Source organism: Stegostoma tigrinum, chromosome 4, assembly GCF_030684315.1.
Source record: "Stegostoma tigrinum isolate sSteTig4 chromosome 4, sSteTig4.hap1, whole genome shotgun sequence".
NCBI classification, from domain to species: domain Eukaryota; kingdom Metazoa; phylum Chordata; class Chondrichthyes; order Orectolobiformes; family Stegostomatidae; genus Stegostoma; species Stegostoma tigrinum.
In genome coordinates this window covers 116,140,256-116,157,099 of record NC_081357.1, presented here as the reverse complement: position 1 = coordinate 116,157,099, position 16,844 = coordinate 116,140,256, and the positions used below count along the sequence as shown (strand labels likewise).

The 16,844-nt window shown below is 41.6% G+C and overlaps 1 protein-coding gene across 1 annotated transcript; it reads left to right on the top strand.

Moving 5' to 3' along the window:
• The first annotated feature begins 5,903 nt into the window (after positions 1 to 5,903).
• On the top strand, positions 5,904 to 13,782 carry odc1 (ornithine decarboxylase 1). The gene is made up of 12 exons (XM_059645618.1): positions 5,904 to 6,107; positions 6,944 to 7,090; positions 7,179 to 7,332; positions 7,536 to 7,709; positions 7,787 to 7,959; positions 8,935 to 9,069; positions 10,594 to 10,679; positions 10,832 to 10,911; positions 10,989 to 11,148; positions 12,599 to 12,711; positions 12,791 to 13,005; positions 13,373 to 13,782. The coding sequence occupies exons 3-12, from the start codon at positions 7,231 to 7,233 to the stop codon at positions 13,518 to 13,520; spliced, it is 1,386 nt and encodes a 461-aa protein (XP_059501601.1). The 5' UTR covers positions 5,904 to 6,107; positions 6,944 to 7,090; positions 7,179 to 7,230; the 3' UTR covers positions 13,521 to 13,782.
• Positions 13,783 to 16,844: the final 3,062 nt, after the last annotated feature.

The following is a 16,844-nucleotide window of genomic DNA, read 5'->3' as shown; positions in this document are numbered from 1 at the left end:
TGCTTAATGTGGTATACTGCATCCACTGTACCCGGTGTGGCTTCCTCTACATTGGGGAAACCAAGCGGAGGCTTAGGGACCGCTTTGCGAACCGAGCGGAGGTGTTCTGCAATAAACAACTGCACCTCCCAGTCACAAACTATTTCCACTCCCCCTCCCATTGTTTAGATGACACGTCCATCATGGGCCTCCTGCAGTGCCACAATGATGCCACCCGAAGGTTGCAGGAACAGCAACTCCTATTCCGCTTGGGAACCCTGCAGCCCAATGGTATCAATGTGGACTTCACAAGCTTCAAAATCTCCCCTTCCCCCACCACATCCCAAAACCAGCCCAGTTCGTCCTCTCCCCCCACTGCACCACACAACCAGCCCAGCTCTTCCCCTCCACCCACTGCATCCCAAAACAAGTCCAACCTGTCTCTGCATCCCTAACCTGTTCTTCCTCTCACCCATCCCTTCCTCCCACCCCAAGCCGCACCTCCATCTCCTACCTACTAACCTCATCCCACCTCCTTGACCTGTCCGTCTTCCCTGGACTGACCTATCCCGTCCCTACCTCCCCACCTATACTCTCCTCTCCACCTATCTTCTTTTCTCTCCATCTTCGGTCTGCCTCCCCCTCTCTCCCTATTTATTCCAGAACCCTCACCCCATCCCACTCTCTGATGAAGGGTCTAGGCCCGAAATGTCAGCTCTTGTGCTCCTGAGATGCTGCTGGGCCTGCTGTGTTCATCCAGCCTCACATTTTATTATCTTGGATTCTCCAGCATCTGCAGTTCCCATTATCACAAATATTAGAACCATCATGTAGGGTGTATACACATTACTGTTATACTTTATTTACAGTATAAATCACTAAGTAATAGTGCAACTTTGAAGATCTAGCCAGTCCCATTGACTGACCTTGAAGTCCAACATCTGAGAGTGTCTGGTGGTGAGGTCAGAGCTTCAGGAGAATCTGAAATAGCTTCACGGAATGGCTAAGTGTTGCTGTGGTGGTTCAGGCAGTCTCCTGATGAATTTGGGCTCCTGAACTGAGAGGATCTGGTGGAGTGATTTAGCAAAGTCTAAATCTGAGGTCATACGTTAATCATAAGCCCCATATCATTCCGGTAAATCTGTTATGTACTAACATAAAACTAACTGAGTGCAGTACCCAAGCTGATTGCAGTTATTGAAAAGAGGAGTCTGCATACATGTAACTTTATTCCCTTAAGTATTGAGGGTTGATCTCAGAGGTGTACTCAATGTTTAAAGGATTTTGTGGGATAGATATGTAGGAATATTTTCCATTGTTGGGGGAATTAAGAACAAAGGAGTACAATTTTAGTTTTATCTCTGTCTCCCTCCCCCTGTTACAAGAGACAAAGTTAGATTCTATATAACTTGGGCAAAACATCTTCCTTATTGTATTCCTGCCAATTTCAGATAAGTGTTTAACACTGATTATATTCTAGGCATAACTAGTTCTGACCAAGACTAAAAAGTGCAACTGTTGTGTGCTCATAACCACTTACTGAGTATTTTCCTCCCACGAGTTACATTCCAGGGTAAGATTACTCCTGACAACCTAATGCTTGCTCGAAAGTAACTATAAACAAAGTTTAAATTTACTTGCTGCAATCTGCAAGCAGCACAAACAAATCCAAACTCCAACAACCTAGACCATGTGTAGACAGGCAATATATCAAAGATTTTCTAATATATTCAACCTTCATTGCCATCAGCACACACTTCAATCTATTGCTCGTCTAATTTTCTCCTTTGTCTTCTAAACTTCATTTGTCAATTACTCAATGGGTGCCTCTACCCCTGTGTCTCTTGTCCAAATGTTTATTCATATGCAAGTATGCTAAAGGTGTTGATTTGCTATTTGACATTGGGCCTATCATTAACTGCACCACTTACTACCACTTGATCTCTATACAAAGGCTCCCATTGGAGGTTTTCATAGATAGGTCTAAGGAATAAGAACTATGACAAATTATTTTTCCCTTCTCTACTGCACCCTCCCCACTCCCATTCCACTCCAATTCATGAACGTAGCAAGTTGTAGTTGCAACAAAGCAAAAACAGCTTGAATTTATATACTATTATAATAAAATGTCACATGGCTTTTATCATAGAACATAGAATCCCTACAGTGTGGAAACAGGCCCTTTGGCCCAACAAGTCCACAATGAACCTCAAAGCATCCCACCCAGATGCACCCTGCTATAACCCACCTAATCTACACATCCCTGAGCACTATGGACAATTTAGCATAGCCAATCCACCTAATCTGCACATCTTCCAACTGAAGGAGGGAACTGGTGCACCCTGAAGAAACCCACACAGTCAAGGGCAGAATTTGCAAGTTCCACACAGGCAGTCACCCGGGTTTGGAATTGAACCCAGGTTCCTGGCACAGTTAATGGTAGGGGTCTGGAGAGTTTTCGAACAGAAAGACTAGGGGTTCAGGTACATAGCTCCTTGAAAGGTATGCTTGCCTTCACTGATCAGAGCATTGAGTTTAGGAGTTGGGATAGCTATAAAGACATTGGTGAGGCTATTTTTGGAGTACTGTGTACTGTTATGGTCGCCCTGATATAAGATTGACTGACTATTAAATTGAAAAGAGTGCAGAAAAGATATACAGGGATGTTACCAGGACTGGAGAGTTTAAGTTTTAAAAAGAAGCAAAGACGTTTTGCCCTGGAATGTAGAAAGTTGAAGGGTAACCTTATAGAGGTTTATAAAATCATGAGAGGCATAGATAAGATAAATAGCAAAGGTCTTTTCCCAAAGGGAGGGAAGATCAAAACTAGAAAGCATAAATTTAAAGCGAGAGAGGGAAGATTTAAAAGGAACCTAACGGACAACTTTTTCACACCGAAAGTGGTTCATACATGGAATGAAGTGCCAGAGGAAGTGGTAGATGTGGGTACAGTTACAACATTTAGAAGATATTTAGGCAGGTACATGAATAGGAAAGGCTGAGAGAGATATGGGCCAAACACAGCCAAATGAGACTAGTTTGGGAAACCAGGTCAGCATGAACAAATTGGACCGAAGGGTCTGTTTCTGTGCTGTATAACTCTATGACTCTATACTTTCCATGGACTGGTGAAGTCACAGCTAAACAGTTATGTGTTTGTCTCTAAAACAGTCACTACATCTCGAGGCAAAAGAATCAAAGATTATTGGGTAGTTGGAATTATGGAATTCAAGACACAAATAAATCAACTGTGATCTTATTGAATAGTGGAGCAGTCTCAAGGAGCCAACACAGATATAAAGACACCCCACATAGCAGCTTAGATCCCTGGCAGCTTTCACTTTTGGAAACAATCACTTTTTCTACAAAAACATCGCAATGAGAAATTCACATTATGTGTAGGTAAAGACAGAAGCCTTTTGCGGGAAAATCTTTTTGACAGATTTGACTTTGAGCTTGCAGACTCTAACAGGGAACATATTAATGTGGTCAATGGTGTAGACAATACAGGCCAGTGTCCAACCTGATTTATCAAATTCAGGGGGATTCAATACTGTCACACTCCTGGCATCGACACATCAATTTGTGTCTTAACATTTAAAACATTTGAATTGCTTTTTGCATTCAATGCTGAAAATGATCAGGAGCAGATGCTATCATTGAGTAAATTGTTGGGAATGCTTATTTATATTCATGGGCAGTGTGGAAAACTAAGATATGGAACAATTTCTGGATTGAAAGAAGTTTTACCATCATGTTTCTTGGAAATGAAATTCAAAGTTTAATGTGTGCTGTGGGTTACCTGCCATTTACAGAAAGTTAAGTGCATAAAAGATAAGCAACTCTTTAAGGCGATAGCAGCTAGGGTTTATGACTGTTAGTTGCTGAAAAGCCTGGTTTTGGAAAAACTATGGGAGCTTCTGCGGTGATGGTTATCTAGCAGCCCATTTTCGACCTGAGTTCTGTTTTCATAAACCTAGAGATAGTCAGTAAGTGAGAAACCCCAGAAATTGCAAATCTCTCTCTCTCCCTCTCTCAGTAATAGTTCTTGGAAACGTGGATTCTCCATTGGAAGACTGGCCAGAAATATTGCAGGAAGGTAAGTGGATAGTTTTTGCCTAGTTAGTATTGCAAACAAGGGGTGTTAAGCCAGTAGAAATCACTCCCCAAATAACCTGAAATAAATTAGTGATCCCTTTAAATAGCATTGGTGGTGGATCCTTCCTGATGTTCATCTGTGCATGAGACAGTATTAGCTGAGCACAGTTTCCAAAATAGCAGCAGATGTCAAATTAACATTATGATTCTAGCAGGTATTCACACTGCACATGCTAATATCAACACAATACACAGCGCAGTCTGCACCAGCAATGTGTATGGGTATTGTGGCTGTGTATTGAATGACTTAACCCATACGGCCTACCTAAATTGTTGACGCATATCTGAATTTTGTTCACCTTGAGGTTTTCTACAGTCTCTTGCTAAGACTATCCCTCAGGATTGCTTTCACTCTAGTTCAATGTCTTCTGTGATGGCTAAGTCCAATGGATGATCTACAGTGAGGAATTTGTGAGGAGTAAACCTGATACTCCACAGTCTCATCACTGATTGGAGGGTGTAATTACAATCAGCAAGTTTAGTAAGGAAGTATCAAACTGAATGGAAATAGCAGCTTTCCACATAAAAGTACCTCTACGCTTCAGAAAGGTGTGGTTTTCTATTTAATGTGGGTCAGGAAGAAAAGTGATAACCTCTTCTCAAGAAATGAGTGTAAGCAAGTTTCTTTCGTGTGCAAAAATGCAGTTTAATTGTGTGCAATTGGAGGTGATGTAGACCTAAGCAATCAGTGGTGAAATGGTATTCTCCCTAGTGTCTAAGGAGACCTGGCTTGAACTCCCATCTGCTCCAGAGCTATGTTATTAGAAAATAGTTTGATGTTGGCTACTTTGCAGAGAGGTTAAATTCTCACACTGGCTGAGGTTACCACAAAGGGCTCTCAATCTCAACCTCTCCCCTCACCTGAGGCATGGTGACCCTGAGGTTAAACCACCCCGAGTCGGCCATCTCTCTCTCAGAGGGCAGCCCTGTGACCTGATGAGATTATGGCGACTTTACCTACACCCTTGCCTTTGAGCAGACAAGCAAGCGCCACCTTGGTCCAGTCCTGAGGAAGGGTCACTGTACCTGAAATGTTAACTCCTGATTATTTTTCTTCACAGATGCTGCCAGACCTGCTGAGCTTTTCTAGCAACTTCTGTTTTTGAATACCTTGGTCCACAGACCTGTCTGAACAGGATGATGCAAAATAGCAGGGGAGGCAATGGCCTAGTGGTATTATTGCTGGACTGCCAACCCAGAGACCCAGATAACGTCCTGGGCACTAGAATTCAAATCCTGCTATGCCAGATGGTGGAATTTGAATTCAATAAAATATCTGGAATTAAGAATCTGATGATGACCATGTGCTGATTGTCAGAAAAAGCCATCTGGTTCACTAATGTCCTTTAGGGAAGGAGACTGTCATCCTTACCTGGTCGGGTCTATATGTGACTCCAGACCCACAGCAATCTGGTTGACTCTCAAACTGCCCCTCGCAGTTAGGGATGGGCATTAAATGCTAGCTGACCATTGATGCCCTCGCCCTGCAAATGAATTTTAATTCATTTTGGAAATTGCTTGACAGAGCCACGCCGCCCAGACTGACTGGTGCTTGAGGTAGACGCCAGGCACTATTAAGTTAAGGTGCTGGCGATGCATTACTTTCCTGGAAGCAGCCTGCCTGGCTCTGGCATTCAATATGCTGGTGGTGAGGACTTACTGTTGCGCACTGTCCGGGGGAAGGGGGAGGGGACGGGGCTGTCCATCATAGTGACGTAAAGGCGTTTTGGGGTCGGGGGGGGGAGCCCACGCTCCAATGATCACAGACAAGAGCAAACCGATCAGGACCGGTTTGGGCTGGACACGTCGCCTGGCAACCCGGCCTCGCTCTATAAAAAGCGGCGGCCGCGGCACGGTAGCTGGCTGTATTCTGTCAGCGGCGGGCTAGGTCCTGTGCGGGAGGAGAGCGCTCCTTTTTTTTTCTAAACGGACTTCTTCGATGGACATAGTCTTCGTAAATGTTTTTTAAGGTAACGGTTTTCCCTGTTACTGCTTCTCTGTGCGAGAAAGGCCGTTGGTGGGGGGGAAGTCATGAATGTAGCGACGTGACTTTATTGAATGCCACGTGTTAATGTGGTTTGATGGCGCCAGAAAAGTCACCTTCTCTACAGAGCAATTTCAACGGCTGTATTCCCTTAATTTAAAACAAAATGGTCGGGTTTGTTCGTCGAGAATTAATGAGCCTTACTTTAGATAAAAGATGTCAGTGTAGACAACATGGAATTGTAAAGAGAATCCACCTGATCCCAAGATGTAGTCTGACTGGGGTTTAAGTGCACATTCGGTACCATCTAGTGATCAGTGAGTTCTGTGTTTCTGTCGCTTCGGCTGCCCTGATGAAATACACCGGGTCTCCGGCATTTTGCTGGTGAGCGGACTTCGCCGCACCCCCCCCCCCCCTCCGCTTCCTATTGGCCACTAGCACAGCGTTGTTGTGCGCGTGAGTGGAGAGTTCCGCTGCCTATTGGACATCGGTCTTGTCAGTCAGCTGAGCGACGTCGGGGGGTGGGGCGACTGAAGGTGCGAGGCCGTGCCCACTGCAACAGCCGCTGAGCTGTGCAGCTGTAATGACAGTGGCTGTTTACACGGGCACTCAACTTGCTAGCTTACTTTAAATAAAAGATGTCAGTGTAGACAACATGGAATTGTAAAGAGAATCCACCTGATCCCAAGATGTGGTCTGACTGGGGTTTAAGTGCAGAGTAGTTGCTTCCACTCGTGCGGTGTGACTTGCTTAGTTCAGAGGGGCAATCATGCTTTCACTTTCAATTATTTGCTTGTGTAAAGGTCTTAACTTCTGTTTCAGAACGAACAAGTCAGGAAGGTATATAACGGCTACGCAGAGAGCCCAGACCTTGATTTGTACCTTCGAGGGTTTAACTCTGTTGGAAAGCCACCTTGGCCAGACAGCTGAGTTCTGCTTTTAACTAGATTCCATCTCTTACTTGCCTGTGTAGGTATAAGTTTTTTGTCATTTAAGCACGTTGAATATAATGGATTGTTGTTGCCGTATCACGTAACTTGCTTTCTTTCTTCTCTAGTTTGTTGCATACTGAAGATTCCCGCTTTGTGCATCTTCCTATAAATTTCAGAATGAACGACTTCAGTAATAGTGAATTTGATTTTGCCTTTCTTGAGGAAGGATTTACTGCGAGAGACATCTTGGAAAGCAAAATAAATGAAGTGTCTCATTCTGTAAGTGTTCGTTACTTGATTGTCAGTTTTTATTGTCTTTCTTTTGAAGTGACACAAACTGACTTTGCTTTCCTTTCTCCATTATAAACTGTTCTGTTCTGTGGGATTTGACCATCTGTCCTTCCCATCAGCATTTTTCTGTACTAAGTATGTAATTTAGAAGTATTTCTAGCATGGAAATCTAACCTCTGTTATATTCTTAGGATGACAAAGATGCTTTTTATGTTGCCGACTTGGGTGATATTGTCAAAAAACACATGCGCTGGTATAGGATTCTTCCTCGTGTGACTCCTTTTTATGCTGTCAAGTGCAATGATGACAAGGCTGTGGTTAAAACTCTTGCTACTTTGGGTGCTGGATTTGATTGTGCTAGCAAGGTATGTGAAACTTTGACTTGTGTTTTCTAGCTTAAGCTGTGCTGTTGTAATGATTTTAATGCAATCATTCTTTGCAGACTGAAATTCAGATGGTGCAGAGCCTTGATGTTCCCGTTGAACGAATAATCTATGCGAACCCATGTAAACAACTGTCTCAGATCAAATATGCTGCAACACATGGGGTGCAGATGATGACATTTGATAGTGAAGTGGAGCTGATGAAAGTAGCAAGAGGTCATCCAAGTGCAAAGTAAGTTGCTGGTTTGCATACTCAAATCTCAAATTTGTACAAAAGAAAACAAATAATTTTGGGTCTTGAGGATAGCTTTGGTTTTTTTAAGGAAACAAGAATTAAAAATTTCAGTTTTTTCATGTGTTTGAAATGATACATCTAAAGATATTTAAGGGAGTGATGGAATTAGTAGATGTAACTTTATTTGAGAAAGAAAGTCATCCACGTATTTCAAAAGTATAGATAGTTTGGAACTGCTAATTGCATATATCCACCCCCACCGCACTTCAGTCAGTTCTGCAATTTTTGATTACATGATTTTTGTTTAACAGTTCTAATAACAAAACAATGAGGTATTTAAAGCTAATGAAAGTGTTTTCTTTAAGCTGTGTTTAATGCTTGAATGCAGAGATGTCAAGTGAACCCAGATCTTGAACAGTTCCTAAGGGCAAAAGAGATCTTATTATTAGTGGAAAATCTGTCTGTTAGAAATATGCAGGATGACAAGTAACGTTTTGTGCTGCATGTCTGTCTTCATGACTGGACATCCAGTTTCATTGGTAGAATGAGGAAAATCAGGGTTTTGCATGAAATAATGGAGAACCAAACTTGGCATGGAGAGCCTTGGCTGAACAGTGGTCAGAACACTTTGCTTGTGCTTCAGGTGTGGGATAATCCATCAGTGATACTAAAACAACTATTTTAGATTTGCATGTCGGCGTTTCTTTCTGCATTACTTTATATTGTAAAAATTTTGTTTTTTCTGACCTGATTGTTTCAGTTTCTTGATTGAGCAAGTCATGTTAGTTGATCTAGCGTCTGGCAGGTCTTAATTCTGGGATGTTGTTTCCTGCACAGGTTTTCCTGTTTTTAGGTTGCCTGTGGTGATTCATCTGGATATGGGATTCTCCTTTTATAATGTTTCATTGACGCCTTTATCGAACTAACGTCAAATCCTGGCGTAAAATGCATCCAACTCTTCCTCTGTCCTAGGCTAGTTCTGCGCATTGCTGCTGATGATTCCAAGGCAATCTGCCGCTTAAGTGTGAAGTTTGGAGCGACACTTAGGACTAGTAGACTCCTCCTTGAGCGTGCCAAAGAGCTGGGTATTGACATTATTGGAGTAAGGTAAATTGTTCATATTATCTTGAATTTTACTTTAGAATTGATCAATTCCATTGCAGATGGTGCTGAAATGTTGCTGAAACATTTGAACATATTTTGGGTTATTCTAATTTGTTGAAATATTGATTTTGATACAGTATAGAAAATTAAAAGGTTATAATGCAGTCAGGTTGTTTTGCCTAAACAGTTTACACTGGCTTTCTGTAAAAGCAACCTGTCCATTCCCAGACTCCTGGTCTTCGTTGCTTTGCAAATTGTTTTTTATCCTCTAAGGCCATGATTGAGCCTAAGACTGTCTCTGCCACATTTTTTTAGGCAGTGCTAATCGTACTGCATTTTATACTCCAAATCCAAAAGGAAGATTTTTCTTTTAATCAGTGTCCTTTGCATTCTCTTGTTCTGCTGGTGTGGGCAGTTTCTCTTCATCTACCCTGTCCACGTCCTTGATTATTTTCACCACCTTCATTAATCACCCTTCAATACTTTTAAGGAGAAAACCCCAGCCTATCCATGTAACTGGAGTCCCTCATCCCAGGAGCTATTGTAATCTCTGCATTCTAGAATGCAGCTGCATCCTTCCAGAATTAGACACTACTGCTTTGGCAGAGCTAGTACTCTATCAATTCACCATAGTTTCCTTGGCTTGATACGCTCTCCATTTTATAAAACACAGGATTCTATATGTTTTGTTAACCACTTTCTCAAAAAAATGCCATGCCACCTTTAACAATTTGTGCTTGTATGCTTCCTGACTTTTCTAGTGCCCACTTTTAAAATTGTATCATTTTGTTATGTATTGCCTTTCCTCATTCTTCCTAACAAACTATATTCACACTCCTCTGCATTAGCCTTCATCCATCATATATTTGTCCATTCAGCAGCCTTTGTCCTGAATTTATCATGTTGTCCTCCCAGTAGACAATAATTATACAGGATTATTTGACAGCTTAGAACAAAAAGTTGCTGGAAAATCTCAGATAAGCAAGTGTGGAGCTGGATGAACACAGCATACCAAGCAGCATTTTAGGAGCACAAAAGCTGACATTTCGAGCTTGGACCCTTCTGTGTTTATTCAGCTCCGCATTTTGTTATCTTGGATTCTCCAGCATCTGCAGTTCCCCTTATCTCTGCTGGAAAATCTCGGCAGGTCTAGTAGCATCTGTGAACAAAAAAAACCTGAAAAACGTCACTGGACCTGAAACGTTAATTCTGTTTTTTACTTTACAGTTGCTGCCAGACCTGCTGAGCTTTTCCAGCAACTTTGTTTTTGTTCCTGATTTACAGCATCTGCAGTTTTCTTTCATTTTTTTCTTTGACAACTTGTGCTGGTTATCGATGAGCACATTCACTTGTAGGCAAGATACTACTTGAAGGTTTGACAGGTTATAAGATTAGTGTTTTTTTTAATGCAATTCGTGTTAGAGAGATTTGAAGATTTTAAAAGCCCTCCTGTAGCTCATTGGTTGAACTCTATTGGCTTTATTAGGTACTGACTGTATGGACTAATTTTTGTCTCCCCTGTGAAAGCTTTCATGTGGGAAGTGGTTGTACAGACGCACAAACGTATGCCCAGGCTATTGCAGATGCTCGTTTTGTTTTTGATATGGGGGTAGGTATTTATTTTAATATGTTCACTTTAACAGTTGTGTGCATGATACTACCATTCTTAGTGCTGTTTTGAGGCCATCAAAAGTTTTTTTTTTATTTAGATTAGTATGTCGCTCATGTCATCTTTCTTGCTATGTTGTTGTCTTTTTGTAGGTAGAGTATGGTTACAACATGTACTTGCTTGATATTGGTGGTGGTTTTCCTGGTTCAGAAGACACTAAACTCAAATTTGAAGAGGTGAGAAGCATTGTTATTGAGCCTTAAGTGAACTTTATCTGAAAGTGAAAGTTGATTGACTCTCTCTCAATTTTTAGATTGCAGCTGTTATCAATCCTGCACTGGACAAATACTTCCCCACTGATTCTGGGGCTCAAGTCATTGCTGAGCCTGGTCGGTTCTACGTTGCTTCTGCTTACACACTTGCTGTGAACATTATTGCCAAGAAAGTTGTTTTTAGTGAACAAAGTAACTCTGGTAAGTGTATTAATGGTGATATAGTCATTTATTGCATGTTTGACCCAGAAATTCAGCACAACTAGGGTTTAATAAAATATATTACCCTCTGAAACATGCCAGGAAGAGGCAGAAATCTTGACCATGTTGATTTAATGTTTGTTATTTGTCAATGACACCAAATACATGGGCCCACTTCCTGTACCAGCTGAGATTACCATGAAAGTCCCACCTGTACCTCATCTAAGGTGTGGTGATCCTCTGATCCGCACTTTACACCCTCTGTCATATTGGTGAGCAATGCAATTGTCCTCTGGGATTATGTTGAAATTCATTTGAGTGTATGAAATATTAGAATGTTGAAGAAATTACATGTACGAATTTAATAAAGATGCAAATATAAAAGGCATTGGATGGGCCATGAGACCAAATAACCAGGAGGGAATGGAGCACTAAATGTAAATTATCTATATTTATTTTATTTATTAACTAACCTCCCTGAAGATCTGTACTGCAATATCATTTTGTACTGTTGTTACTTGAATTAATTTAGGAATTAACCACAATTTTTAATACTGGTTTATAAATGTCAAGAGTATTTACATTGTGGAAAGAGATCTTCAACTGATCATGTCAGTAATCAACCATCTATTTCTAACTTCATTTTGCAGCATTTGACCGGTGGCTTTATGCAATGGTGTTTTTAACTATTCATCTAAGTATTTCTTGTCTTGTTCCTGCCTTTACAATCTTTTTTGACAGTGGGGCCCATGTACCTTTTTTTTTAATTAAAACTGTATTGTTCCTGGGTGTTTGATGCCACTACTGTGGCAGGGAGGAGGTTTTTGCTATTTACTCAGTCCATGCCCTGGAGACTGTGTGTGTTTTGTAAGCTTTGATCAAATCTCTCCCTCAGTCGTCTTAGGAAAACAGTGCCAACCTATCTAGTCTTGGCTGAATTGTTCCAGCCCAAACAACATTTTGGTGCATTTCTGTGCACCCTGTAATATGCTTCCCCCATATTTAAATCACCAGTGTTTGTTTAGTTCATCCATGAACTTCCTAATGAAATATCCTACAGTTCTCTAATCACTGCAAGCCTGCCGTATACTACTGGATGCAAATTTGGTCATAATCACAACCAATGACTATTACCCTCTGCCCACTGCCACTGAAGTAAATTTTAGATCCAATTTATTAATTGTCCTGGACCCCATGAGCTCTTGCTGTCTTGAAATATCAAAGCTTTACTGAAGGCCATGTAGACTGTGCATAGCTCCATCCGAATTTAATGTACTAGTTACTTCAAAATAATGTGTTGAGCGTAATCCCTGAATTTGCAAAAGTTTCCTGTTTGCGCAACTGAATTCCACCTAAAAGATAGCATTGTTTTGATTGGAATAATGTGTACTTTATTTTCAGCAAAGTTTATTTGCAGCATGACTAATAAGTGCACGTGTATCTTTTAAAGATGAGGATGAAGAATGTGACAGGACCCTCATGTACTATGTGAATGATGGTGTTTATGGATCATTCAACTGCATACTATATGATCATGCTCATGTAATGCCAGTTCTGCTTAAGGTAAGACCTTACATCCAATTTAGGATTTTAAGAAAGCTGTGCAAAAAAAGTACATTAAATTATTTAATACTTTTTTTAGAAACAGAAGTCAGATGAAAAGCTGTACTTGACCAGTATTTGGGGCCCAACCTGTGATGGGCTTGATCGTATTGTAGAACGTTGCAGTATGCCAGAGCTACAGGTTGGAGATTGGATGGTGTTTGAGAACATGGGAGCTTACACTGTTGCTGCTGCCTCAACATTCAATGGATTTCAAAGACCTCAGATTTTTTATGTTATGTCAAGGCCAATCTGGTACAGTATTTCCTTATTTATTCTGCACTCTTTTTTTCATTCTTGGTTTTCCTATTTTAGCATGTACTAATGAAATTAAGAAAACATGAGACTTTATACATGCCCTCTCCTAACAATGCAGTGATGTTGCAGCTACAAATGTTGCTATTCCCCACAATCCTGAAACTTGACTTAGAAATATTTTCAGGAAATCAATAATGTGTGCAAAATCAATTTGCAGCCTAATTGATTCAACACAGACTTAAATGTTGCTCGTGGTCATCTCAACGTCTCCATGTAATACACAGTTTCCTATTTAGACTTGAAACCACTTTTTACATTCTGCCAAACAGTAGCATGCTGTATAATCTATTATTTATTCTCCTAGGCAATTATTGCAACAAATCAAGGAAGGTGACCTTCCATCCCATGTTGAAGATCGTGCTGCTAATACTCTACTGGCATCCTGTGCCTGGGAAAGTGGAATGGAACTTCTTTGTTCTTCACGCTCTCCAACAGGAAGAGTCAATGTCTAAATTGTTGCATAGAATTTCACTGACCAGTCGGCAATCCTAAGTAGAATGTTTGTTTGGGTGATATTAAATGGCTACCTTTTTGGGACCAGTAAATTGTTTTGAGTGCTTCAATTTTCAAATTGTGGTTTGGTTTATGTATGCAACAAAATGGTTGACTAGGAGATGGGATCACATTCTAAAGTGTTCCTATGGAAATTTGTTTACACTCTTTAATAATTTTTTTTGTACTTTTATTTGAGCTTGAAATAAAAGATAAAACTTACTTGGACCTCAATCATTATCATTGTTTTATAGAATGCCTTGTGGAGGCCCTGTTGTCTTCCTAAAAAAAAATCCCATTCAGGTTTTAGTTCTCGCTTCATAGCTGCTGCTTGACATGAATCGTCATAATCATATTGTTTAGCCATGACATGTTAAATGATATTATAGATCTGAGGTTTCAAATTGTCAACTTTTGAACCTATTTCTTGTGTTCTTAAGAACCCCTCTCCATTAGATATGTTTCCTATTTCTTCAAGCTGTTCGTAAGTATCAACTTAGATTAGCTAGGCATAATTTACTTGAAATCATGGAAGATGGGTCTTTGAAGGTGCTTGAAAAAATGAGTATTAAAAACTTCACAGTTTCCTTCCTTTCTAAGGAAAAAGTGATGTCAGTGGAAAGCAGCAAGCTGATTAGCTGCTGAGAATGACATCTAAACTATGGGGCAGCACGGTGGCTCAGTGGTTAGCACTGCAGCCTCAGTGCCAGGGACCCGGGTGCGATTCTAGCCTCTGTGCAAACTCCACACAGGCAGTTACCATTCTCCTGGGTCTGGGTGGGGCGCTCCAAGGGGCAGATTGGATTTGTTGGGCCGAAGGGCCTGTTTTCACACTGTAGGGAATCTAATCTAAACTCCCTAAATCTTCTAAAGGCTCTTTGTTGACCTGGACATATGCTGCTTGCAATCACATGCCTGAGGTGTGGGGAATGAGACTGGGAGGGGTTGCTATGATCTGGGAAAGTGGTTGGGGAGAGGGTCTCCTGGGTTCTTGGCCCCCAGCCCCTGCTCCTGGGCTGCCTTTGTCACTTTCACAGGATTCTCCAACATGTTTACCCTCACAATTGAAATCCAGTTTAAAATAAAATGTTTGTGTGATGCATGCTTTGTGCATGATGTAGCAAAGGTTGTGTGATAATGTCAGCAAATGAAATTGTGTTCAAGAATCAGTGTGCAGATATAGTTACCCACAGTTGTCAATAAGCACTGCCATTTCAGAGTAAAATTATTCAGGGATAAAGTTAAACTTGGTTTGTAAGACTAAGGAAGTCTAAAATCATGGCACGTGAGAGCAGCATTGTGGAATGTGTCTTCCCCCAAATGGGGAATCATGCACCCTACCACTGTCTTAGATGACCACGTGTAGGTATTGGAGGTTTGCTGGAGTAAAATTGGTTTAATCTCCAGGTCTGGATGAGTTGTACCCTAGGCTGTTTACGGGAGATGAGGAAATTACAGGCCCCTTACCCCAATTTTTTTTTTTAATCGTCTCTGGCCACAAGACGTGTCAGAGGTCTGGCAGGCAGCCGATCTTGTTTTACTTTACAAGAAAGCTGGTAGTATTGGCTTAACTGGGCTATAGTTCCCTGTTGTAACATCAGTGATGGGGAAACTGTTAGAAAATGGGCAAGGAGAAAATCAAAGCTCGTTCAGGGATAATCAGCATAACTTTGTTAGGCATGACCTCCCTCTGATAAATCTGGTGGAATTTTGTTCAGTGAAGTGTCCAAATGTTTGAATGAGTAGAACGGTGGTGGTTTTAAGGGTGGTCTTGATGGCTCATTGGTTAGTACGGTACCTTGCAGTGTCAGGCACCTAGGTTCAATTCCACCCATGGGCAACTGTCTGTGTGGAGTTGGCACATTCTCAGTTTTTGTTTCCTCTGGATGCTGTGGTTTCTTTGTGCAGTCCAAATATGTATAAGTTAGGTGGATTGGTCATGCTAAATTGCACATTGTGTCCAGGGATGTGTAAGTTAGATGGGTTAGCCCTCGGAAATGCAGAGATAGGGTAGGAGGATGGGTCTTAGAGAGATGCTATTCAGAGGGTTACTATAGACTCTATAGAAGCAGGTCATTTGGTCTACACTGTAGGGATTCATTTCAGCAAGGTCACAAGGGAAAATGGCAGATAAGATAAAAGCTCATGGATCCAGGGTAAGAGATAATGGGAACTGCAGATGCTGGAGAGTCCAAGATAACAAAGTGTGGAGCTGGATGAACACAGCAGGCCAAGCAGCATCTCAGGAGCACAAAAGCTGACGTTTCGGGCCTAGACCCTTCTTTAGAGCGATCAGCTTTTGTGCTCCCGAGATGCTGCTTGGCCTGCTGTGTTCATCCAGCTTCACACCTTGTTATCATGGATCCAGAATTCTCCTTGTGATATAAGAGTATGATGGTAGAAAGCTGTTTGACTGTAGGGATCAGTGCTGGGCACCTTTTTTTTATTGTTTTTGATATTTGTAAATGATATACGTGAGAATGTGGGAGGGATAGTACTTAAGTTTGAAGATGACACAAAGACTATCTGGGTGTTTGGCAGTGAGGAGGAATGTGTCATGTTACAGGAGGATATAAATGTTAAAAATGTGAGGTGATGCACTTTGGAACAGGGAACAAAACAAGGGAATAATCCATGAATGGCAAGTCCTAAGGAAACAGGTTTTGGGTGTTTGTACGCCGATTCCTAAAGATGCCAGAGCAAGTTAATAGGTTAGTTAAAGTCCTGCAGGATACTTAATACTATCAATTGTGGCATGGGCTATAAGAGCAGGGAGGCTGTGTTGGAACTGTGCAGAACTTTGGTTAGGCTGCAGCTGGTATGCTGTGTTCTAGCCACCACTTCATAGGATGTGATTGCATGGAGGGATTGAAGAGGAGATTTACCAGGATGCTGTCTGGGGTGGAGCATTTTGGTTAAGAGATTGGTGATAAGCTTGGGTGGTTTTCAGAATAGTTTGAAGGGGCACCACAGTGGCTCAGTGGTGAGCACTGCAGCCTCACAGTGCCAGGGACCCAGGTTCGATTCTAGCCTCTGGTAACTGTCTGTGCAGAGTTTGCACATTCTCCCTGTGTCAGCGTGGGTTTCCTCCAGGTGCTCTGGTTTCCTCACACAGTCCAAAGATGTGCAGGCTCGGTGGATTAGCCATGCTAATTGCCCATAGTGTTCAGGGGGGGGTGTGTGGGTTATAGGGGGATGGGTCTGGATGGGATGCTCTAAGGGGTGGTGTGGACTTGTTGGGCCAAAGGGCCTGTTTCCACACTGTAGGTAATCTAATCTAATAG